The sequence below is a fragment of the Eulemur rufifrons genome, chromosome 24, assembly GCF_041146395.1.
Source record: "Eulemur rufifrons isolate Redbay chromosome 24, OSU_ERuf_1, whole genome shotgun sequence".
In the NCBI taxonomy this organism is placed as follows: Eukaryota; Metazoa; Chordata; class Mammalia; order Primates; family Lemuridae; genus Eulemur; species Eulemur rufifrons.
Genome location: NC_091006.1, coordinates 7,523,201 through 7,549,488, shown reverse-complemented (window position 1 = coordinate 7,549,488; position 26,288 = coordinate 7,523,201). Strand labels below are relative to the sequence as shown.

At 52.8% G+C, this 26,288-nt stretch overlaps 1 protein-coding gene across 4 annotated transcripts; it reads left to right on the top strand.

The window, feature by feature from the left end:
• Window positions 1-534: 534 nt before the first annotated feature.
• On the top strand, window positions 535-21,483 carry NUMBL (NUMB like endocytic adaptor protein). Of its 4 annotated transcripts, none has more exons than XM_069458589.1 (10): window positions 535-724; window positions 4,229-4,313; window positions 5,594-5,733; window positions 6,730-6,804; window positions 6,899-6,973; window positions 7,918-8,058; window positions 12,730-12,919; window positions 15,774-16,082; window positions 18,534-18,656; window positions 19,844-21,483. In XM_069458589.1, exons 1-10 carry the CDS (start codon window positions 701-703, stop codon window positions 20,485-20,487), a joined length of 1,806 nt encoding a protein of 601 aa, XP_069314690.1. In that variant the 5' UTR covers window positions 535-700; the 3' UTR covers window positions 20,488-21,483. The 4 variants fall into 4 exon arrangements, with proteins under 4 accessions (XP_069314690.1, XP_069314693.1, XP_069314691.1 ...); XM_069458590.1 differs by having other exon boundaries at window positions 701-724; window positions 15,777-16,082; window positions 19,844-20,995; XM_069458592.1 differs by lacking the exon at window positions 4,229-4,313.
• Window positions 21,484-26,288: the final 4,805 nt, after the last annotated feature.

Sequence of the window (26,288 nt, the reverse complement as noted above, 5' to 3'; positions counted from 1 at the left end):
CTGGTCCCAGCCTGGCGCCCCCGCCCCCAAAGCCGAACCGATCGCGTACCAGGATGTCGGGGTCTGTTCATTCCCCCTCCCCCTCCTTGCAAAAAGTGCCTCGTCACCGCTTCTGCCCGCCCCCGCCGGGCTGGGAGAACCGTGGGGTTAGCCGGAAGATTTGGGGATGTGGGGCGGCAAGGCTCCTCCTGCAGCAACTCTTTCCGACGCGGAACTGGAGGGGATCTGAGGTCAGGGGTCACGGAAGGGAAGGGAGCCCACGCCCGGACGAACCTGGGGTAAGGACTCAGCAAGGCTCATATGCATGCTCAGCCAGGGACTGGCCAATGGGCGTGGCGGGGCGGTGGCCGCACTGGAGAAGGCGGAGTTGTATTTGCGTATGGGCGTGGCCTGCGGGCCAAGGGGAGGGGCTGGGGCCGGCGAGGCGCCGGGACGAGGCGGGGTCTTTTTGCATATCCAGCAGGCTGCGGGCCAATGGGCGGGGCTGGGGCGGGGAGCCGAGGCAGGAGGGACGATCCCCCGCCCCCGGAACGGAATCCTCCGGGGAGCCGAGCAGGCTCGCGCGTGCATCCCGCACCATCCCCCGGCCCCGGGCCCTGGCCCGCGTCAGACCGAGCTGCCGCCGCCGCCACAGCAGCAGCAGCACTCGGGGAGCCGGGCCCAGCAGGGGCCGCGGGAGGCGGGGGCGCCCGGGCCCTGGATGTCTCGCAGCGCGGCGGCCAGCGTGAGAAGGGCGGGAGAGGGGGGCTCGGGTCGGGGGCGGCGCCGCTGCTGATGTGGCGGAGGGTGGGAGGCGGCCGCGGCGCCCGGATGGAGAGAGAGTGCCAAGGCTGAAGATGGTGGTCCTGGGTGGGGGTCCAGGAACAGGCCCCCACCAAGCCAAAGCCCGGGAGACGGGGGTCCCGGGCACAGACCTCGAGGCCATCCCTTACCAAAGCCCTGGAAATAGGGATCCTGGACAGACTTCCCCCCAAAAATCAAGGACAGGGCTACAGAGATGCTAGGTACAACTCTCTAGGCAAGGTTTTGGGGATGGGGTCCAAGACACAGCCTCCATATCAATCCAAGGCCTCCAGGAGGCAATCCCAGACAAAATCCCTACGTCTCCCTGCCTGCGGGGATCTCTAAGCCCAACAGCCCCTAGGCAAGGTCTTGAGGATGGGGTCCCTGGGTACAGCTTTCCCACCAAGCCAAGGCCTGGGGGAGTTCCAGGCACAGTCTGCCCTAAGCCTCAGGGGCATCCTGGGCACAGCATCCCCCCCAAACCTTGGGCGGCGTCCCAGGTACAGCCCCTTCTCAAAACAAGGTCCCCATGTCTGGGACTGTATCCAACCCCAGCCTGAATAAAATAGGAATTTAAGGCAACCCCCTATCCCCGCCACCCCAGGCTTGGTCAAGGGTCCCAGGGCACAGGTCCCTTAGGCCACCCCCTTTGTCCCCAGGGCTGCTCAGCTGTCCAAGAGAGAGGTCCCACCCGCAGACAATGCGCCACCTCCCCCTCCCGGCCCTGGCCCCCCAAGCTCCAGGATTCAGGCTGGGCTGGGGGCGGCTCCCCAGGGACCCGGTGCAGCCGTGCAGCATCCGCAGTGTCGGCGGCTTTGTGTGTGGTACCTGGGGGGAAGGGGGAAAGCAAGCGATGGGGAGGTGGCTAGGAGTGTGACCCTGTGTTTGTGTGACTGTGGCTGTGTTCAGTGTGTGCAGCTGGCGACTGTGAGGAATCCTGTGTCAGTCGTGTGTCTGTGTGCGTGCTTGTGGTTGTATGTGGTGGTGTCTGATTGTGTCTGTGGGTGACCCCAGTATTTGTGTGACTTAGGTGTGCATGACAGCTGCTCACTGTGCAGTGCCCTGTACTTTTTAGTCTGCGTTTGAGTGTCTGCATGGTTGTGACTATGTGGCTGTATCTGTGATTGTTTTTTGTGACCTGTTTGTGTGCTTTGGTAACTATAACTAGATATGTGACAGTATATGTGTTGAGTCTGGGGTTGGGCATGTGTGTGACTGACAGGATGTGGGTGGAGTTGTGACTGTGTGTGTAAGTGGAATTGTGTCTATGACTCCACGTCTGCGTGTGACTCTCCCAATGACTGAGAATGTTTGTGGTTGTATCTGTAACCGATTTTATATGCATGAGTGACACACAACTGTCTGTGCAGCTCTGGGTGTGTGACTGCCATTGTATCTGAAGTTACATCTATGGGGCTGGGGTCGTGTGGTGGTATTGTGTATGACAGACATTGTGTATGCTTAACCATGTCTGTGTGTGTGACTGGGGTTGTATAAATGACTTTATGTCTAGCAGTGTTGTGTGTAATACTGAGTGATTATGTGTATTTATAGTCTTGTATCTGTGATTTGGGTTATAAATTTGACCTGGTGTCTGAAACCCTGGCTATTATAAGGTGTTATTTAATTGTGTGTGACTCAAGCTATGGACATGTCTATGTGTGCTGACGCCAGGTAACTGTGTGTGTTTGGGGGGGGGGGTGTGACTGTGGCTTCTATATTCCCGTGTGTGACCCTGGGTGACTATGTGTGCTTATATCTGTGTCACAGTCTGTGAGAGTGTGGGTGTCTGTAGCTGTGTGGCTATTTTTGTCTGTGTGTATATATGTGTGTGTACGTGCTGGACTACCTGTGTTTGAACTTGTGTGATTTGGTGCTGAGGTGACTGGACCCTGGTTGTGCACATGGCTTTGTCAGGGACCAGGTCTTCTTGTAACCCTGGCAGTAAATGGCACGTCAGGGTTACAGCATTTCTGTCCATACACCCAACTGTGTCCTTGTGATACGGAAAATTAAAACTGTGTTCTTATGTCTTGGTGTGTGAGATATGTGTGTAGGTGGGGCTGTGACTTTGTGCACCTGTCCACGCAGGGCTGTGATTATACGTGGCCACAAACTTATCTGTGTGACTTGTGTGACTTGTGTGTCTGTGTGAAGAAAGAACGTATGTTTCTCTGTGATGGTGTGACATGGTACGGCTGTGTGTGGGACACTTGGTGACGATATTATGACCATGATAGATGACTGGGTAATGTGAACACTGGTGCTGTGTGACTGTGCATGCAGGACCACTTCTGGAATGTTCCTGGATGTGTCTGAGGGTAGTCATCCTTGGGGATAGTGGTTTCTGGGTGCTGACATGCTGTGCCTTGTGTGCGTGTAATGCACAGGGCTGTGGCCATCAGTATCTCAGTGAGTGTGTATCGAAGACTGTCCATGTAAGTGTGGCTGTCACCGAAGCCTGACTGGTACTGCAACCAAATGTGAGTATGTACGACTGGGTACGTGTGACAGCATATGACCCCGTAAAAGCTGTGCTGGTGTGACTGACGCAGTTGAGGCTGAATGTCCACGTGCAGCTGTGGCTGTGTGTGGTCTGTGGTCCGTCTGTGTTATCCAGTACCAGATGTTAGTGTGCGACAGTGGAGATGTGTGGCAAGTGTGTGTAGCTATGATAGTGTCATTATATGACTGGGTGTGATTCTGTTTGGGTGGGCCTGTGACGTGGGTATCTTGGGTGGGTGCCTGAGGAAACATGATTGTCATGGGGTGTGGTTGTACTCGTGTTGCTCTGGTGCGTGTGCCTGGGCCCAGTTCTTTGTATGTGGCTAAGAAAATGGAAGTGACCAACTATTAGTAGCTGGTGTGACCAGGTGACTGTGGTGGGGCCCGAGCGGGCTGCGACAATCTTACAAGTATGTGGGCAAATGTCTGTAGTACAGACTGTGTGTCTGTGAACATGAACATGTGGCCAGATGTTTACAGTGGTAGCTTTCTATGGCTGTGACCATTTCTGTGTATCTGTGCAATCTGAGGAATGTAGCTGTGATAGTGTCTGTGAGTAACCGAGAGTACAGAGCTGTAACCAGGTGCTAGGGACGGATGTAGACATGAGTTGGCTACATACATGTGACTGTATGTTTGTGAACAGCCCTGGCCATGTGTCTAGAGGGCAAGGCCACTGTCCTCACACCATCCCCTTGGGTACTGAGGGTCTCTTGAGGCCAGCACATCCCAAACAAATTTCCCCCCAAACACACCTACTCATTTCTGGGCCCTTGGAACCAGGTGGCTGATTTCCCTGGTAACGGTTGCCATGGCAACTAGGGCTCTCATCAGGGAGCCTGGATGGAGGGGGCTGGCTGAAGTCCAAAGGTGTAGCGAGGTAGGGGATGGAGCCCCACCCCAGACAAACTTCTCAACTTCTCCTCCCTCCCTTGGGCAGGGCGGACCCAGGAGGCCTGAGCAGCGTCTGCCCCCAGCCCCTTGTGGGGCCCCGGGGCCCCTTGAAACCTCCAGGACGGAGCCAGGTTAGTGACCAGCTTGGGACATGGCAGGGGCTGAGTGGGTAGGTGGGTGTGCCTAGCATGACCAGGGGAACTGTACCCGCAGCTACACAGGCTTAATTGTATTCATGAGTGGACATCCTCAAACATCTTCCCTGCACGCTCTGACCATCAGCCCCGCTGGTTCACAGACACACATACCCCTGACAGCCTCACACTCACAGATGCAGGGTCACACACAGATACTCACACATCTGCAGACACACCCCCCCACAGACGACGCTCTCTTCAGATCCACGCACACTTACTACCACAGTGACAGACACCCTTAAAGATGTGCTTAAGTAGATGTTCATTCACACCAACGTGCACACGCACCTGTATGTTCATATGGATGGATCCACTCACACAGATACAGAGCCACATTCCCAGACAACACCCAGACTCCAATCAGAGGCACTCGCCAGATACAGGCTCTCGAGAGACACGCTCTTGCACACGTTTTACCAGGCAACACACACAGACCCACACTTTTACAGGCAACAGCTGCACTTTCACACACGGACGCAGCCTCTCAGGCAGCACCTGTGGAGCCAGCCTTTCACAAAGGGCTGCACTTCTGCACAGTCTCACAAAGAACCTCAGCACTGACAACAGTCACACTCTCACAAACAACACTCACAAACACACTCTCAAAGACAACAACCTCATGTTCTTGCACACTCTCACAGATGCATCACTGTGTATGGGCACACAAGCCTGGCCTCAGACTAGACACAGTTGTCACTGAGCGGCCGTGTCTCAGAGTGCAGAGACAAGCCACCATGCCTGTCGACTGCACCCGGACCCATGCAGTTCCCAGCTCCTGTGCACTCTGATCACCTCATTGCCTGACAGTCATACCCCTAAAGTCCTGACCTGGTGACCCCTGACCCCTATGCCCTCTAACCCGCATGGCCTCCAGTGCCCGATTTCCCATCCTTGGATCCTCGTGTCTCTTGTCCATCACATCCCCAACCTCCAAGCCCCTAAAACCTGAGATCCATAACCCGCCACCGCAGACTTCCATGCCCCTTAGCCCCACCTTTCTGAATCCCACTGCCCAACTCTCGCCTTCCCCTGCCTCGTGCTGTCTCCTTTCCCAGTGTCCCCTGACTCGAGCTGTTGATCCCATGTCCTCTGACCCGGTAACCGCACTCTCATGTTATCTGACCCTATGCTCCCCGAGCACCGTGTCCCTCTGCATTGAGCCCCATACCGTCTGCCCTCCGCCCTTGACCCACACGCCTGTCCTATGTCACCAGACGGGGCGGGCACCATGAACAAGTTACGGCAGAGCCTGCGGCGGAGGAAGCCAGCGTACGTGCCGGAGGCGTCGCGCCCGCACCAGTGGCAGGCAGACGAGGACGCCGTGCGCAAGGGCACGTGCAGCTTCCCGGTCAGGGTGAGTGGGCAGGGGCACGGTGGCGGGCTTGGGCGCGTCATGGGCTCTGGGCAAGATTGCTGAGGGCCCCATGCTGTGGCAAGAGACTTCACTTTCTCAAAGACCGGGGAGCCTGCTGGGACTCTATCACTATCTAGGGGACATCATGTCAGGGGTCACCCTATTGTGTGGGGGTTCATGGTTTCCAGTGGTGAAACCTCCACTGGAAGATCACATAAGTTGTGTGGCATTTGCAAAGCGCTCTACTGTTAAGGGCTTTCAGGTTTAGACAGGCACCACCCTACAACATAGGCTACGCTTCTCTGAGGGAGACAGCAGGATTTGGGGCATGGGCTGTGGAGCTCAGCTCCTCCTGGCTGGGCAACAGCTGACGGTCATCACAGCCCCTCCACCTTACTTTCCCTTCCTCCGGAAGCAGACCCTGACTGTGAGGGGCTCCTTTGGGAGGGAAGCAGACCCTGACTGTGAGGGGCTCCTTTGGGAGGAGCAGGAAGCGCTAGTGGGAGTGAGGAAGGGAAGGCGGCCAGCAGAGGGTGTGTTACAAAACTGCTGCTGTGGGCAACTGAGCTTCCCGTGGGGGAGTCATCCCACCCACAGGTGAGGGGGCTGGGGCTGGAGTACCCCACCTCCCATCAGTCATTGCAGGGCACTGGCCCACGCTCCTTCTCCCTGCTTCAGGGTGGGCAGAGCAGCTTTTTGTGGCCTGGGGCCAGTCCTCAGGCACAGACTGCAAATAGTGGCATTCAGAAGGACCACGGTGCAGTGGTAAGGCCCCGGGTTATAGCCAGACTAAAACTGCTGCTACCTGCCATGCTTCAGTGTTCTCATCCGCACATCTGGACTAGGATTGGGGTATCCCCCTTGTAGAGTTGAGGTACAGAATAAATGAATATGTACCATGTGCTTAGAGTGTTGTCTGACGCGTGGCAGATGCTCAGTGGACACTGGGATTGTTGATAACTGTGCTGTTTCATGTCCTCCCATCCCTCACCCAAGTACCTGGGCCACGTGGAGGTGGAGGAGTCCCGGGGGATGCACGTGTGTGAAGAGGCTGTGAAGAAGCTGAAGGCGGTGAGTGAGGCCAGAGTGAGGGAAGGGGCGAGGACAGAGAGGACAAGGTACCCCCGACCTGACCAGGTCCCTCTGTCCCCCTCCCTTACCCCAGATGGGCCGAAAGTCCGTGAAGTCTGTGCTGTGGGTATCAGCCGATGGGCTCCGAGTGGTGGATGACAAGACCAAGGTAGGAGGCCGATGGGGTGGGGATGGGACACCAGGGGGCCCCCCTCTCTTCACGCTGCTCGAATTGGGACCGAGAACACCTTCCCACCCCCTCTGGGATATCCCTCCCTCAGGGACCTTCTAGACTGTGCCATGTGCTCATTTCATAGTCAAGTTGGAGACTGAGTGCTGGGGTTGTGAGCCGATATGGATAGTGGCTGAGAACACAGACTGGAGCAGCCGCCTCAGCTCTGATCCCAGCTTGGGGACCCTGGGCACAAGATTTGGGCCTTGTTATGTTATCTAAAGCAGGAGGACAATAACAGCCCCTGGCATTATATGAGAAAGTATGTGCAAATGGTTTCAGATGGTGCCTGGCACATTGTGAGCGCTCAGCTCACAGAATGTTAGCTGTTCTGTGTTTCTGGTCGGTTTGCGCAGCCAGGCGGAAGTGCCGTGAGGCCAGGATCTAGATAACTGTTTGCTCACCACTGAGTCCCCTGCCCAGAGACTGCCCTAGGAGGTGCCAGGACATGCTGAGAGTTGGGTTAATGACAGAACAGGATCACCATATTTGCAGGCGGTTCCCTCAGCCTGAGATACTGTTCCCTGCCTTTTTGCCAAGTTTAACCTCCTTGGGGAAGTTTTGCCTAACTTCCCCCATGTTGGCTTTCTCCATCCCGGCCCCGACCCCTCTGCCTGTGTTCCCCCATCCTGGTCCTGAGTCCTCTGCCCAGGCCTCCCTCATTATAGCCCGGTGGTGCCTCTGGGTGGTCTCCGTCTCATGATGGGTCTGACTTTCCCACTGAACTGGGAGCTCCCTGCAGGCAGGAACCATGTCTGTCTCAGTGACTCCGGGGTCTCCACCCCATTCAGGACTGGATTTCAGCAGACACTAAGGGAATGTTGAATGAATACATGAAAGACAGTTCACGCTCTTCTCCTGGCCTCCCTGTCCACTCCTAGGACCTGCTGGTGGACCAGACCATCGAGAAGGTGTCCTTCTGTGCTCCTGATCGCAACCTGGACAAAGCCTTCTCCTACATCTGTCGGGACGGGACCACCCGCCGCTGGATCTGCCACTGTTTCCTGGCGCTCAAGGACTCTGTGAGTATTGCCACAGCTGGCCAGCCCTTCTCTCCCATGTCCTGGCATCACAGCTCCACCTCGGTGTCCCAGCCCCACCCCACAGGCTGTGTGGATTCAGGCAAGTCACCCCCCTCTCTGTGCCCAGTTTCCTCATCTGGAGAAGGGGGTGTACTCACAGTTCCTAACTTAGAGGGTTATTGTGAGACTTGAGTGGGTTCATACAGGGTGTTTAGAACAATGCCTGGCACATCTGAATCACTCGGTGGCGGCAGCACACAGTAACGCACAGACTGCCAGGGCGCAGCTCCCTGAATTTTTGCATAAGTAAAAACCCCACCCAGATCAAGTTATAGAGAATATCTTGACCCCAGCAGGCTCCCTCGGGTCCTTCTCAAACAACACCACACAGCACCCACCGTTCATTCAGCCTCAATTCATTTTGCTCGTGGTTCTTAATAATTTAGGGGAGTCGGGGTCCCCTCTGAGAATCTCATGAAACTGACATATGGACCATCTTCTGAGAAGCATTCACACAGTTAAGGTACTGAGGCTTGTGTCAGAACCACCCCCCCCCGCCCCCGCCCCGATACCAGTGGTTTCAGTGAAATAGAAGTTTGTTTCTGTTTTATGTGAAGGAAACCTAAAGGCAGTCAGTGTGGCATTGGTGTGGCACCTCTGTGTTCGTCAGGAGCTACAGTTCCTTTCAACTTGTTGCTCCTCCACAGTATGGCCTCCACTCCATGATTCAAGATGGATGCATATGCTCCAGCCTTCACGTCTCCATTCCAGCCAGCACAAAGGAGGGAGGCATGAAAAAGGGCATATCCTCTCCTTTTCGGGAGGCACGTAGCCCTTTACTTACATCCTGTTGTCCAGAACCTAGTCACATGGACATTCCTAGTAGCAAAAGATGGTGGAAAATATAGGTTTTATTCTGCCCTGTCCCCTGGTCCCTGACCTCAGACTCCACAAAACTCTGGTAAGAAGCCACAGTCTCTGTCCCCTACATTAGTCAGTGTTTGGTTGCTAGCAACAGAAATTAATCTGGCTAACTTAAACCCAGAATAAGATTAATGGAAGGATATGAGGAATCTCACAAAACTGAAGGACAGTTGGGAGCATTGAGTCTCAGAAAGGGCAGAGAGCAGGGCAGCCTTGCACACTGCACAACTGGGCAGTTTCTTTAGGGCACCCCTGCAGAAGAAATTCTGCAACGCTCTGGGTTCAAATTCCAGCAAGAGGGTATGGGTCACTGTCTTCCCGTTGGCCAGGGAAGGGTAGAGCACCCAGACTGACTTAGTGTTGCAGAGGAATTCCCCACAGGGAAACTGGGGTGCTGTTATCAAAAGCAGGAGGACTGGATGCTGGCCAGAATAAATAACACCTGTCCATCACGGGCCCTAGCAGCCTCCACTCAAGCATTTCCCATCTTCTTCCCCTTCATTTTTCAGAATTCCCCATTCCAAATAGCTCTGAGCCTCCCAAACTAATCAGTATCCCCAACCTCCCCACTCACACAATTCAGAACTGAAACCGGGTAGCAGACATGGAAAACAAATTTGAGAATGGCAGTGTTGATTAGTCACTTGATTAGTGCCTGCCAGGGGCTGGTGTGGAGGTATTAGGAACCCCAGAACCCGTAGCGACTTCTGTTTACTGAGCATGGCATAGCGGATAGTAGTCATATCAGTGATCTATTGCTGCGTAACAAATTGCTCCAAAACTCTGTGGCTTAAAGTTACAGTCATTTCTTATCTCTTACGGTTTCTGAGGGTTAGGAATTTGGGAAAGGTTCAGCTGGGCAGTTCTGGCTCCAGGGTCTCTCATGCTATTGCAGTCAGATGGTGTGTGGAGCTGTAACACCAAGAGATAGCTGGACACTCTCTTTCTTCCTCTCGTCTCAGGACCTCTCCACAGGGTCTTTCCAGCATGGAGGCTTCAGGATAGCTCAGGGGTCCAAAGCGAATGGGCAGAGAGAGAGAGAGAGAGAATGAGTGTGAGCATCAGCATGTGAGAGCAAGAGACCACTCACAAGCCAGGAGGAAGCTATATTGCCATTTTGGACTTAGTCTTGGAAATCAGACAGCATGGCTTCCATGGTACTTCACAGCAGCATGACTTGTGTGTCAGCATGACTTACAGCATGACTTCCTACTTGTCTAGGCAGTCACAGAGATCTTCCCAGGTCTTCCCTGGTTAAAGGTAGAGGACATAGACTCCACCTCTAATGGGAGAGTCACGAGGTTCTAGAAGAGCCTGTGAGGCCAGAAATTAGTTGTGGCTATTTTTGGAAAACACACTGCCAAATGGTTTGTAGTTGGCTAGTGTAGATTCAGTGTCAAACTATCTTGCTGTGGGACCTTAGGTACAAGTGACTTCTCCTCTCTGGGAATAATAGTGGCTTCTCACAAGTTTGTGGGGAAGCATTCATTGTGATCGTCCACAGAGAGTTGTAAACAGAGTCCTATAATAAGTGTTCAACAAATAGGAACAGTTGCTATCATTTGGAAACCATTTGGGGAAGAAACTCAAAGCTGGAAAAGAGCAGGACCGTCCTCTGGGTAAAGAACATGACATTGGATGAATTCCTCCCTACTTCTGAGGAAGTAGGAAGTTTTAAGCATTAAGCACTGGAATTCCCAGGATTCCTCAAGTTTAACTTTTTTCTTTTTGAGGTGAATTTTTTTTTACTTCTCCATTTCCAATTTGGATGCCTTTTATTTCTTTTTCTTGTCTAATTATTCTGGCTAGAATTTCTAGTACAATGTTGAAAAGAAGTGAGGAAAACGAGTATCTTTGTCTTGTTTCTGATCTTAGGGGGAAAGTTTTCATTTTTTCCTCATTGATTCTGATGTTAGTTGTGGGGTTTTCATAAAAGTCCCTTATCAGGTTGGGGAAGTTCTCTTCTATTCCTACTTTGTTTAGTGTTTTTATCATAAAAGGGTATTGGATTTTGTTAAATGCTTTTTCTGCGCCAGTTGAGATGGTTATTTTTTTTTCTCCCTTCATGTGGTTTTTTTTCCTATTAATATTTTTGTGTATTACACTGATTGATTTTCATATGTTGAACCAACCTTGCATTCCTGGTATAAATCCCACTTGGTCATGGTGCATAATCCTTTTAATATGCTGCTGGGTTTGGTTTGCCAATATTTTGTGGAGGATTTTTGTCCTCAAGTTTAACTTTAAGAGGTAACGGAGAAACCTGGTTAGGAAAACAGAAATCAGACACATCTCTGAATCCCAGCTGTCACTTGTTATAATAGGTGTATTGATATGTCACCTGAACCTCAGTTTCTTCTCCTGTAAAATGGGTTCATAAGACCGTCCATCTCTTGGCACTGCTCTGAGGATTCTGTGAGAAGACGCCAGTCAGGGCTCAGCCCAGGGCTGGACAGATTTCCACTGACACATATGTGGTGATTCCTGTGCATGTGGCTCTATGCCATATGCCGTATGCCTTGCGTATCTTAGTTCACCTGATTATTGCTACAACCCTGTAAAGTATGTACTCTTAGGACCCTCATTTTACAGGTGAGGAGACTCGAGCACTGACAGTGACTTTCTTGAGAACGTACAGCTAGGAAGTGGGAAGCCAGCATCAATCCCAAGCTGACTGCCTTGGGGCCTCCCAGGGAAGCACTCAAGAAACAAGGGCTGTTGTCTTCTACTCCAGCATCATTATAAAGCTTTCTCAAGCATGCTGCAAAGTTGAAAGACATGTACAGTAACCAGTTACCTATCCACCCCCGACCCAGACGCCACCATTAACATTGGCCTGTGCTTATTTTATCACATATCTACCCATCTTATTTTTTTGATGCATTTCAAAGTTATAGACATCAGACTACCTCCCCCTCAACACTTCAGCATGCACACCACTAAGTAGAATTCGTATTTGTTTCCAGATCTTTTTCTTTTGAAGTGAAATACATGCTTGTCTTTGTTCAGGCTGCTGTAACCAAATACCCTAGACTGGGTGGCTTAAATGACAGACATTTATTTCTCATCATTCCAGAGGCTGGAAGCCTGAGATCAGGGTGCCAGCATGGTCCAGTTCTTGGTGTGGGTTCTCCCTTCCTGGTTTGCAGATGGGAGCCTCACATGATGGGGAGGGGAGATACCGCATCTCTCTCTCCTTTTATAAGGGCATTGATCACATCATGAGGACCCCACCTCATGACCTAACATAACCCTAATGATCTCCCAAAGGCCCCACCTCCAAATCCCATGATTGTGGATTAGGGCTTCAACAAAGGAAGGAGCTGGAGGACTCAAACATTCAGTGCATAGCAATGCCGTGCACAAGCCTTCGACGTACATTGGATGCATTTTGACAACACAAGACCTGTGTAACCAAACCCTTATCAAGATTTAGAACATTGCCACCACCACAGATGTCCCCTAATGCCCCTTTCCAGTAATGCCTCCCCCCCCCCAGAAGCGACCAGTGTTCTGACTTTTTTCACTATACATTAGTTTGCCTCTTCTAGAATTTCAGGTAAGTGGAGCTGTACAGCAGGCTCTCGTTTGTTTCTAGCTTCTTTCACTCGGGGCTGTCGTCTGTAGCCCTTCCTCGAGCACTGGAGCCCAGAGAAATGAAGGGACGCATCTGGGGTCACCCAGCGCCCCTGGCGTCCGGTCAGCACAGACAGCGTCTCTGACCCCCGCCCCAACCTCTCCCCCCAGGGTGAGAGGCTGAGCCACGCCGTGGGCTGTGCTTTTGCTGCCTGCCTGGAGCGAAAACAGCGTCGGGAGAAGGAATGTGGGGTCACGGCTGCCTTCGACGCCAGCCGCACCAGCTTCGCGCGAGAAGGCTCCTTCCGCCTGTCCGGGGGCGGGCGGCCCACCGAGCGCGAGGCCCCGGACAAGAAGAAAGGTGGGTGCTGCCCGGAGGGCCGGCTGGGCCCGCAGTGGGTGGAGGTGGGGCCAGGAACCCAGTTTTCGGGGAGAGCTGCAGAGGTCCAGGGACTCCTCAGTTTACAAGTCAGGGCAACAACCCCAAAGTTTGGTTACAATTTACAAAGTACATGTCAGTTTAAGGAGTTCTTTGCGCAGTCTCCTGCCGGCCACAGATCAGTGGGGGGCTCCAAGCAGTTTACTCTGTGCCACGTCAGGGGGCTCCCAGGGCTTTTCAAGATGTGTATCAAGACCTATGAGGTCAGTTTGCTGGATTGTGTCTGGCATTTTTAAACATGAAATAGAGCCAGGCCGGAGGCTGGTGCTTATAATCCCGGCTACTTGGAAGGCTGAGAAGCAGGAGGATGACTTGAGGTCAGGAGTTGAAGACCAGCCTGAGCAACATAGAGAGACGCCCCTCTCTATAAAAACTAAAAATTAGCCGGGCATGGTGGCCCTTGCCTGTAGTCCCAGCTACTCGGAAGCCTGGGGTAGGAGGATTTCGTGAGCCCAGGAGTTCCAGAGCCTTACTCTGATCAGAAAGTTTGAAAAATACCTGGTAAAACTCTAACATTCTAGGTAAATGGTAAATACTTTGTAAGTTCTCCAACTGTGTGGTTTTTTTAAAAATATAATTGTATGTGCTGAATGATAATGTAATTTAATTTTTTTTTTCCTGTGGATTCCAGTTTAAAATTTTTTAGAAAACAATGCTTAGAGTTTACAAAGAATTTATCATTGGGAACTGGTAACAGATTAAAGGAGACTAAAGAAATTGGACAAGTATTAATAGATGCAGGGTGTGATCCTGAATTGGATCCTGCATTGTAAGGAAAAAAGAAAAAAAGAACATCCATAAAGGACATGAATCGGACAGTCAGGGAAATTGAAATATGGAATGCTGATTGGATAATAGTTCTTGTCCTTGTTATACTTCCCAAGTGAGAAATTATACTGTGGGTAAATTACGCTGTAGGAGAATATCCTTGTTCTTAGGAGGTACATAGTGAAGGTTTCAAGCCCGATGATACAGAAAAAAAATTACAGAAAGAGAGTGAGCATGCAAATAGGGTAAATGTTAACAACAGGGACCACAGATTAAGAGAACATGTATGTTCATTGTTCCATTATTACAATTTTTCTGTAAATTTAAAATATTTCTAAATAAAAGGTTAGTAAAACCCAAGTTTTTATAACTTACTAGGATATTAGAGTTTACAAAGTAGGTTTTTTATTTGCAAGTTACATGACCATTTACAAACCTCTTTATAAAGTTTTTCACAGTTTCCGAAGTATTTTACTGTTTACCTCTTCTGTTAGAATTTGTAAGGAATTTTATCATTGACAAAGTCAATTACAAAGTGAAGTTGACAAGGGGAATGATAGCGTATATGATGTTTTATCGTTTACAAAGAACACACCAGTTATGCAGTCCTTCACAATTGACAAATATTTCTTTACTGTTTACACGGGATATCAGAATTTATAAAGAATGTTGTCATATGCAAAGCACGAGTTTGCAAAGGGTTTTGCTATTTTCAAAGGATAGTCTAATTTCCAGCGGCTTTGCATTGCAGAAAACACTTTACTGTTTGCGCAGCCAAACACAGGTTTACAAAGTGAGGTCTGATTTGCGGAACACGTGGATGTGCTAGATCAGTCTCCAGCGCTGCATTTTAACTCCAAGCTCTTCCCTGGGCAGGAGTCAGGGAGCAGTGCGCTTTCCAAAAGTTGTTTACCACCCTCTTGTTGGATTCCAAAGCATTTAACATTTCACTACCTGAACTGACTCAGAGGCCTTGGGAGGTAGCATAGTGATGTTTATTTCAGGTTTCTAGTTGGGAAGCTGGAGCCCAGAGAGGGGAGGGGACTTCCTGAGGTCACACAGTGAGGTGGGGACAGAGGTGGTTTCCTGGTCCCAACCTGTCCTGGGCTGTTTTTCCACTGCTCTGGGCCAGGCCTGGGTGGGCACATCATGGCCTCACCCTGGCTGATGGGAGAACAGCAGTATTCAGGCTTCAGCTTCTACGGTTGGGGGGTGGAGGGGGGGCCCTGCCCTTAAAGAGCCTGCCTCTTGTGCTGAGTGGGGAGGCCAGGTTTCCTCCTAGAGGACAGTCCACTGGGGGGAGCCTGGGCTGAGGGGCTAGAACAATCTGGAAAGCTTCTTAGAGGATGAAGCTTGCCAACCCAGGTCTAGAATGACTGGGAACAGCTGGAGGAAGGGAGGAGGTACCCGAGGTGGGAAGGATGGTGGGAGGTAGGGAGGCAGAGGAAGCAGATAGAGAGCAGAGAAAGAGCATGATCGGGGAGACCACGCCACAGGGACAGACAGGTCAGGGCGGTGGTTGGCGCACGGACTCCAGAGTCAGCCTGCCCCTTGGTAGCAGTGTGACTCGGGCAAATCACTGACCTTTGCTGGGCCTCAGTTTCCACATCTGTAAAATAGGGATAGAATCAACCTCGTGGGTGGTTGTGTGGATGAAATGAGTTGATACTTGCAAAGCACCTGGAGCAATGCCTGATACATTGCTCATGCACCATTTGTCAGATGATCAGAAAGGGAGATAGAGGGTCTCAGGGGGAAGAATGGGACAGCAGCAGAGCAAGTTGGATGGGGCAGAAAGCTATAGCAACACAGAGGGTCAGAAGGGGGGACGATTTCCCAAGGGCCTCCTAGGGGAGGTGATCTTGGCTTGGGTGGGGGTGAGGGCTGTTTCAGGGCGCTGACCAGCTTGTCTGGAGGACAGGACATAATTGGCAGCCTAGGGGAATGACCAAGAGGCCTCGAGTGCCAAGGTGGGATGTCTGACCACCTGTCTCCCCCATGTCTCCAGCAGAGGCAGCAGCTGCTCCCACTGCGGCTCCTCCGGGCCCTGCCCAGCCCGGGCATGTGTCCCCAACACCAGCCACCACATCCCCTGGTGAGAAGGGCGAGGCAGGCACCCCAGTGGCTGCAGGCACCACTGCAGCTGCCATCCCCCGGCGCCATGCCCCTTTGGAGCAGCTGGTTCGCCAGGGCTCCTTCCGTGGGTTCCCAGCGCTCAGCCAGAAGAACTCACCTTTCAAACGGCAGCTGAGCCTCCGGCTGAATGAGCTGCCATCCACGCTGCAGCGGCGCACTGACTTCCAGGTGAAGGGCACAGGTGAGCCCTGGGCGCAGTGGGAAGAGGTGTCAGAATCAGGTGGCACTGTCTGATGTGGGCAAGGGATAGAGGAGCAGTGGGACACACTGATTGATTAGCACTGCCTGCCATGGCAAGGGAGAGGAGAGAGGAGGCACAAACCGTGTTTGATTAGCCATGTCTGTTATGGGTCTGGGATGGTGGACAGGTATCACAAGTCATGATCCATTAGCAATGTCTGCTGTGGTTAGGGGAAAGGAGAAAGATGGCACACATCATGATCGGTTAGCAAAGTCTGCTGTGGGCAAAGAAGTCTGCCTTGGGTGTGGGAAAGACGAGAAGCACCATAGGTTAATACTCCCTCCAAGCATTAGGCCAGTAGAGCCCTGAGGTCTGGCCAGGTGAAGACACAGGTGTATTCCTCAGGCTCAGGGGAAAGGATTGTGATGGATTAATGATATCTGCCTAGGCATGGCATTCATCGTGATCTCCTGACAGTGTCTGCCATGAGCAGGAAAAGGAGAGGGGGCCCACCTCGTGCTTAATTAGCAAAGTTTGCCATGGGCAAGGGAGAAGAGAGAGCAGCAGGAGTGTCACGTTTTGCCCAAAGGGAAGACTCCCAGAATTTGGTCAGTGGAAACATGAAGTGAAGGGCACAAGTGCACACAGAGATCCAGGGGTCAGGGAGCATGGTGACGGGTCAGTGACGTCAGTTGTGGGCACAGGGTTGGGCAGAGGCAGTACCCATCGTACAGAGGAAGGAGGTGGCACATCATGATTGATTAGCAATGTCTGCCATGGGTGATGTTAGGAGAGAGGCAGTATAACTGTCCTGTTTTGCTTGGAGTGAAGATAGAATTACGAGGACCTGTCTCTTCCAGCATTTAGCCATGAGGTCTGGCCAGGTGAGGGGTAAGGTGAGGAGCAAAGAGCTCAGTGGAGGAAAAAGCATCATGTTTGATTGCTAATGTCTGCCACAGGCCAGGGACAGAAGAGTGGTTACAATCTGAAAGTAACATCTGCCATAGGGGAAGGGAGAAGCGAGAGGTGGCACAGTACCAAGTTTTTGCCTGGGGCAGACAGGCAGAAGGGCCGTCTTCCTCCCAGCAGTCAGTGAAGCCATGTGGTCCGGCCACCTTCCTGCCTCTGTATGCCAAATCCGTGACACCTACCCCTTCTGGCCTCAGGGATCGGGGTGGGAGGGTGTTGGTCTGTATCCAGGAGGCCGAGCTGCTCTAAAAGGTAACTGCTGGGCAGATGCCAATGCTTATTGAGAGTGACGCACACTCGCTGCATGCCTGCAGCATCTCTTGGCCGTCACACACCCTCACACTCACTGTCCTCATGCAGCCGGACACTGAGCACCGCACACACTCGGGACTAGCGCAGGCACTCCCTGAGAGGTGGCGGCCTCGTACTCCTGCGACCAGCTGCACACTCGCTTGGATATGATTTGCTACTTACACAGAAATGTCCTAGACTCACACAGATGTCACACTCTCATGCATGTGTCACACACATGCAGAAGTCACACGCTCCTCAGATTCACACCAACTTGGAAGCCACACATGCAGAGCCATGCATCCTTGCAAACACACTCGTACATCACACAGGCGGATTCACTCACACTTGGGAATCACACATCAGGAGGCCACACACCTGGATTTCAGTCACATTCAGATGCCACACCCTTAGAAGACACGTGCCCATTTGGACAAACACACAGCCGTAGACACTGAACTAGAAACCACTTGGCCCCACCTGGGCCCCCACGTCACACCTGCTGACTGCTCCAGCCAGCTTCTTTCTGACGCTCACTGGAACAGCCGCATGCTCCCTTGTAGATAGCCACTTGCTAGAACATCACATACCACACATGGCAGTGCTTTGTTGTTTATTTGGATGGTCCCTTTGTTCATCCCAAGCCCTCCCGGGGCCACCATGCCTCCCCAGTGCCTCCTGTCTTGCTGGAATAGGTGGCCTCTGCCCTCATGATGTTTGCTCTATGCCAGCCCAGGTGGGGTGGATAGGGCCCCACTTCTCTGCCCAAAGCAGGACAAGTGACCACCAGCCAGTGAACAGGGCAGCCAGTATCCATTCTGACTGGTCCCTGCTCCTGCCATACACGTGGTTGGACATGCTTTTTAATTAGTGTATGTTGTTAAACATTTTAAACGTCTCCTCTGCTTTGTGGCCACACACAGATCTTAAGGTCCTTGGCTTGCAGTCACTGTCACTGTCAGCCATCAAATGTCACACACCAGCTGGGCTGTTGTACCACTCAGATGTCACACAAACATAGGCACAGTTATTTTTGTGGCCACAGCCACTTAGTTACTATGGGGTGGACCTGCTGACCTGCACTATGGGAGAGAAAGGACCCAGGTCATAAGAGAGGGCCACCTGAGGGCACAGGGGAAAGGGGCAGGGCCCGGGCCTGTTTCTGACCTCCATCCTTCCCTGACTTCCCAGTGCCTGAGATGGAGCCTCCTGGTACCAGTGACAGCGATGGCATCAATGCTCTGTGCACACAGATCAGCTCGTCTTTTGCCAGTGCTGGAGCACCAGCAGCAGGGCCACCATCTGCCACAACAGGTGAACCCAGCCCTTCCACGGGGCAGACACCTGCAGGGCCCCTCCTGCATTCCCCTTCTCCATTCAGGCCTAATCTTGGGATTCCACAGGCTTAGAATCACGGGATCAACTTAGAACTGTGGATTATTTTAGAGCCATGGGATTATCTTATTTTTTTTTAATTTTTTCCTTTTGAAACAGAGTCTTATTCTGTTGCCCAGGGCTAGAGTGCTGTGGCGTTAGCCTAGCTCACAGCAACCTCAAACTCCTGGGTTCAAGTGATCGTCCTGCCTCAGCCTCCTGAGTAGCTGGAACTACAGATGTGCACCACCACACCCAGCTAATTTTTTCTGTTTTTAGTTGTCCCGCTAATTTCTTTCTATTTTTAGTAGAGACGGGGTCTCGCTCTTGCTCAGGCTGGTCTCGAACTCCTGAGCTCAAGTGATCCTCCCGCCTCGGCCTCCCAGAGTGCTAGGGTTACAGGCGTGAACCACTGCACCCGGCCCATGGAATTACCTTAGAACCATGGGATCATGTTAGAGCCATGGGATCATCCTAGAACCATGGAACATCTTAGAACCATGGGGCCGTCTCACAGGCATGGGTTTATCCTAGAATCACAGGATCACCTTAGAAACATTTAATCACTTTAGAACCATGGATCTTCTTAGAGCTGTGGGCTTATCCTAGAACCACAGGAGCACCTCAGTGTCAAACAATGGAAATGCAGAACTCTAGAATCTTAGAAAACAAAACTTAGAACTGTTGAACTTTCTCATTGTGTTAGAATAATACACTCTGAGAAGGATCCATGCAATCTTAGAATCTTGGCTTCCTAAAACAACACATTCTGAAAGTACTAGAATCAAGGATAATATTCAGAATATTCAGTCCAAGGTTTGGCACTGACCAGTCAGGGTTAGGGTTAGGGTTGGGACTGGGTGGAGGTCAGTCCTACTTGGCCTTTTCCGTCATAGGCCTTAGAGTCTCAGGATTGTATATTCTTAGCACTACAGAGCCATTACGTGGTCCAGAGTGGTTCAGTCACTTGCCCGAAGTCAACACAGCCAGTGAGGAGCAGAGCTGGGATTCAGAGGCAGCCGGTCTGGCCCCCAAGTCTGTGCTCCAGTCCCCACGCCTTCCCGATCCCAGCCCGGGCTGCTTCCGCTGAAGCCCTTGCCCCTCACCTGCCCCTCTCCTCTCTCCAGGGACTTCTGCCTGGGGTGAGCCCTCCGTGCCCCCTGCAACCGCCTTCCAGCCCGGGCACAGGCGGACACCTTCGGAGGCTGAGCGATGGCTGGAGGAGGTGTCCCAGGTGGCCAAGGCCCAGCAGCAGCAGCAGCAGCAGCAGCAGCAACAAGCAGCCTCGGTGCCCCCGGTGCCCACCATGCCCCCTGCCCTACAGCCTTTCCCCGCCCCTGTGGGGCCCTTTGACACGGCACCTGCCCAGGTGGCCGTGTTCCTGCCACCCCCACACATGCAGCCCCCTTTCGTGCCCGCCTACCCAGGCTTGGGCTACCCGCCCATGCCCCGGGTGCCCGTGGTGGGCATCACACCCTCACAGATGGTGGCCAACGCCTTCTGCTCAGCCGCCCAGCTCCAGCCCCAGCCCGCCACCCTGCTTGGGAAAGCTGGGGCCTTCCTGCCCCCTGCTGCACCCAGTGCCCCTGGGGGCCAGGCCCACCCACGCCCCAACGGGGCCCCCTGGCCCCCAGAGCCAGCGCCCGCCCCGGCACCTGAGTTGGACCCCTTTGAGGCCCAGTGGGCAGCGTTAGAAGGCAAACCTGCTGTAGAGAAGCCTTCCAATCCCTTTTCTGGAGACCTGCAGAAGACCTTCGAGATTGAACTGTAGCCCGAGCTGCCCTGCCCACCCCGTCATCTCCAGGTGCCCCACGCCTGGGAGTGGAGGCACAACCTCTCCCCTAATCCTGCTCCCTGGGGCTGTGCCTCTCGGCACCCCCGCAACACCCCTTCTCTCAGCTACCCCCAACACTACAGAACCAACATTGTGACGCCCTGGTTGCGACAGGATGGAATTCAGGGACTGACCCAGCCTGGCTAAGGGAGCCATTTCACTGCCGGACTTCGGCTGGCAAGGCCTTCTTCCCACCCCAGACCCAGGGGAGGGCCACAGTCCCCCTGAATGCCCTCGGCTTGCGCCACATCTCCCAGTTTCTGTTGTTGACCTTCCACCTTCCAGTGTTGGGCAGGATGGAGGAGGGACGCCTACTTAGGGGCTCTCCTGGGCCCCACACGAGTGCCCACCCCAAGTCTGATCGTCTCCTCCCCCCACACACAGCACAAGCTAAGGGCTTCCCTCTGCCCACCCGCTGCGTTCACTGCCAATGCTGTGCTCACCCCCATCGTGCCCCCACTCTGGGGCCCAGGTCTCAGGGGGGCAGGGGCCGAGTTGGGGGCCCAGGAGGCGGGGGAGGGGAAGAAGATGCTCAGTTACCTCACGTCGGCGCCCTCTGGGAAGGGGTCCGGGAAGAAGGGGAAGGGGTGCCTGGTGGGTACTTTTCTATCTTTTATTTCCAGATTTTTTTTGTATCTAAACTTGCAGATTTGTATTATACAAGGACAGCCAATAAAGGAAGAATATAATGGTGCCCCTCTCGGGAGCACAGGGTGTGTGTGTAGGGACGGTTTGTGGCCACAGAGCCTTTCCTCCCGAGTCATCTGCTAAAACATAAGAGGGTCTCCCTGAGTAATAACCTCTGAGTCATAACACGGTCACAGGTACCGCCGACCCAGCGCCTGCCAGGTGGGTATGAAAGGGACCCAAAATTCAATCATCCCACTTCTGCTCCTTACAGATTTTGAACCAAGGAATTGAAAACAAAAATTACAAGCTAATGCTAACTAGTTCAATATTAATATTTTAAATAATCAGGTTGGTAATAGTATATCTCTGGCCATGCTGACAAATTCTTGTTTTGTCGGTTGCATTTTCCATAGCTCGGGCCAAAGTGTCACCTGACATGGCAGCAGGTTGTTTTACAGTCTGTTTTGTGGATCTCTTGATGTAATCTAAAAAAAAATGTGAACTTTATATTGAGTTCTTTATAGCTCTTTAAAATGAGGTGATTGATTTTCTGCAGCCCAGTCCCCATCGGATAGATGGGGAAGTTGAGTCACTTGCCCAAGGGCACACACCTGATTCATGGGGGACCTGGGATTCAAACCAGCTTCTGGCTGAAGTCAAGGCCAGTCATTAAACCACCAGGCTGTGAGGGAACGAACCTAGGTTCTGCCCCCGTTTCCACTACAGCTCACTAACCCACTCGACTAGGGGACCTAACACTGACAGGCCACCAGGGGATCCCCAGGCAGGGAGCAGAGGACCCTGCTAGACAGGGGCCACACTTTCTCACCTCCGAGCCTTTGCATTTGCCATTCCCTCTGCCTAGAACGCCCTTCCCTTCAGGGTGACACCACACCTCCTAGAAGAACGCTACCTCATTCCTCAGCAATCAGTTCAGATATCTCCTCGTAGAAGCCCACCCTGCCCTGAGCGCATCCTTTCCTTCTAGCTCACGTCTAAACAGCTCTTCCACCCTTCAGGCTGAGTTGGGAGCATCTTGGATCCTACAGCCGCCGTGCTCCCCTGCCTAGGCCCTGACCCCTCTGTTTGTGCCCCGCTCCTCACCAGGACCCATTCTGGGCTTGTCGCTATCTGGTGACAGGTCCATCTGCCCCACCAAACTGTAAGGGGGAGGAGGGGCTGGGGCTGTCTCGGTCACTTCCAGGTGCCAGCACAGAGCCAGGCACAGAGGAGGCAATCTCAGCTGTTCACCTCTGGGAACCACTAGGGAGTGAGAGGGGCAGAAAGGACCTAGGACTGGCACAGAGATGATCTGAACAACTGGGAGCAATCTGCGTTTCAGATGGGGAACTGAAGCCACAACGCTCACAGCAAATGAGGGACAGAGCGCAGGCCTCCTCCGCCCCCGCACAAAACCATTCTTCCCCGCGCCAAGGGTAGTCCTCTCAGGGCTCCCCCACAACGGTCCACGTGGATGCAGATGGGAAGGGGGCCGTCCCGGGGAGCTCCACAGACCTGCTGTCTCCCAAGGACCTCCCACGCGCTCCTCTCGGCCAATTTCCCCCCTTCCCTCCCACGCCCTGGACGGAGCCCGAGCCTCTCTCCGAGGCGACAGAGCCGCGGTGAACCTCCTACGCTCCGCTTCCCGGGCTTCGGCCCTCCCGGGACAGACCCAGGACGCTGGAGTTAACGCCCCGTATCCTCGTCCCACCTAAACGCCCACCGGGGTCATTTCGGGGGCCGTGCCCCCTTTCCCGTTCCCTGTGCAGGGCCCCGCCCTCGCGCCACCTCCTCTCCCGGACCGCCGGCCGCGGCGGCTATTTTGGCAGGTCCCCCGCAGGACCCGGCGCGCGCCCCCGCCCCGCTTCCTGTTTTTTTGGGAAGGAACGCGCTCCGCAGGGCCGAGGCGCCCCCTGGAGGCCGCGGTCCCTCTGGGAACGGCCCACGCAGGACGGGGACAGCCCTCGCCGCCGCCGCGCCGCGCCGGGACCGGGGGCTCCCCGGGGCCCGCGGCTTCCACCGCCTCCGAGGGTCACCCGCCACTGCGTGGCAGAGGTCTCTCTGGAAACGTCCCACGGGTGTGACGGGCCACCCCAACCCTCGCCCCGCCCCGCCCCGCCCCGCAGATGTCCCGCGCCGGCGAGGCCGCGTGGCTGCTGAGGACGCTCCGCTAGCGCGGCGGAGCAGCACCCCCTCGTGGCCCCGACCCCGCAGCGCCCCGAAGGGCCCGATACGTGGCTCTGGGCTAGAGCCCCGGCCAGAACGTCGCTAAAGCAGAAATTTGTTTAAAAAACAATATTGGCGTCGCAGCCATGAATAACATTATCCCTCAGGCCCTGGCTCAGCCGTTCCTTCCTCTGGGAAGCCCTCCCTGATTCCCCCAGTTTGGATCAGGCGCCTCCTTTGTGCTCCTACGGCCCCTTATGCTCACCCCATCCCACCCCCGACAGCCCGTGCCCCACATCCCGCCCCGACTCTCCTGCCCGTGGCCCCCCCATCCCGACCCCTAGACCGTGTTCCCCATCCTGCACTGACCACCCTGCCCGTGTCCCCCTATCCCAGCCTTGACTCCTCTAGGCTGTCACTGTCTGTGAAGAGTTGGCCTCCCTCCTGCACAGGAAGCCACATGAGGACAGGGACAAGGGCTACCTTGGTCACCCCTGTGTCCCCAGTATCACCAAGAGCCAGTGAGGCTCAGAAGACCTGCACTCACCTCTTGAGAACAGTTACTTACTCCCTCAACGCAGATTTTGTTTCAACAGCTTTATTGAGTTATAATTACCTATTATAAAATTCACCTGTTTTAAGTAACAACCATTCTGAATGCTTTTACAGTAGGTGTGCAACCGTCACGATCCAATTTTAGAACATTTCTATCACTCGAAAAAGATCTTTTTTGCCCATTTGCAATCACTGCCCATTCCTGGCCCTGCCCCAGGCAGCCATTGGTCTACTTTCTGTCATATACATATCCTTTCTGTCACATACATGTCCTTTCCTTCATTTTACTGAATTCTTATTTTTATTAGCTATTGAATGTTGAGGATACACAATGACACACACAGGCCTTGCCTTCAGGGAACTCAAAGTCTGCTTGGGGTGTTAGGTAGTGGGAAAACATGTCCACTCATTTATTTATTCATTCAGAAAACACTTATTGCACACCTGCCATATGCCCATTATTCTAGGTTCTGAGGATATAGCACCGGAAGGAAAAAAAAAAAAAAATCTCTGCTCTGCTGCAGTTGGTATCCTAATGGAAGGATGAAGATATAAAGAAATGAACAAACAGGCCAAGTGTAGTGGCTCACTCCTGTAATCCCAGCACTTTGGGAGGATCACTTGAGACCAAGAGTTTGAGGTAGCAGTGAGCTGTGATCGTGCCACTGCATTCCAGCCAGGGTGACTGCCCATTAGCAGCAGAAACAATAGCCGACACCGTAGACATCTGCATTGGTTCGGCTTACACAATTTTGACTGAAAAGTTCAAGTTGAGCAAATTTTCCACTTGATGGGTGCCAAAACCATTGCACCCAGATCAGCTGCAAAAACAGAGTTTTCAATGGAGATTTTAAACAAGTGGGATCAAGATCCTAAAGCATTTCCTGCAAGAACTGTAACAGAGAGGGGACCTGGCTTTATCAGTAGGATCCTGAGGACAGAGCACAGTCAAGGCGATGGCTACCAGGAGGCGGAAGTGGTCCAGTCACAGCAAAGGCAGACCGGTTAAGACCAAAGGTCATGGCAACAGTTTTTTTGGGATGCTCAAGGCATTTTGCTTGTTGACTTTCCGGAGGGCCAAAGAACGATAACATCTGCTTGTTATGAGAGTGTTTTGAGAAAGTTAGCCAAAGCTTCAGCACAAACGCACCCAGAGAGTCCTTCTCCAAGACAATGCTTCTGCTCATTCCTCTCATCAAACAAGGACAATTTTGTGACAGTTTCAATGGGAAGTGATTAATCATCCACCTCACAGTCCTGGTTTGGCTTTTTCTGACTTCTTTTTGTTTCCTAATCTTAAAAAAAAAAAAAAAATCTGTAAAGGGCACTCATATTTCTTTTCTTTCTTTTTTTGAGACAGAGTCTGGCTCTGTTGCCAGGGCTAGAGTGCCATGGTGTCAGCCTAGCTCATAGGAACGTGAAACTCCTGGGCTCAAGCAATCCTCCTGCCTCAGCCTCTCGAGTAGCTGGGACTATAGCCATGCACCACCATGCCCGGCTAATTTTTCTATATATATGTTTAGTTGTCCAGATAATTTCTTTCTGTTTTTAGTAGAGATGGGGTCTCGCTCTTGCTCAGGCTGGTCTCGAACTCCTGACCTCGAGCGATCCTCCTGCCTCGACCTCCCAGAGTGCTAGGATTACAGGCGTGAGCCACCGCACCCAGCTGGCACTCATATTTCTTCAGTTAGTAATGTAAAAAGACTACATGAACATGGATAAATTCCCAGGACCCTCAGTTCTTTAGGGATGGACTACATGGCTGGTATCATCGCCTACAAAAGTGTCTTGAACTTGGTGGAGTTTATGTTCAAAAATAAAGTTTATATTTTTTTATTTTTATCTTTTAATTCCACGTTTCCATGAACTTTTTGATGGTTGCAACAATGTTTCCCAGCCCACATATTCTTCTAGAACCTTGAAACCCCTCCCATTGAGAAGTGGGGTTTGTGTGCCCTCCCCTTGGATCTGGGCAGGCTTGTGACTTGCTTATAACCAAGAGTATGTGGCAGAAAGGACACTGCATGATTCCCAAGGCCAGATCAGAAGAGGTGAGGCTGCCTCTTTTGTAAAACACTTGCACTGGGGGTCTGAGCTGCCAGGTAAGTCCAACTGCTCGGAGGTCGCCATGATGGGAGGAAGCCCAAACCAGCAGAGACCACGTGGAGAAACCATGAGACAACATGGAGGAAGAGAAAGACAGAGACAGAGAGAGTGTTCACCCTGCCCCTAGATGCTCCCCTGTCCCAATTTCAGCTGCGAACTGATTGCAACCGTATGAAATTCCAAGTCAGAACCGTCTAGCTGAGTCCTTCCCCAAAATCTGACCAAAGACCTGGTGAGAGATAATAGCATGGCTGTTATTTTAGGCCACCATGTTTTGGAGT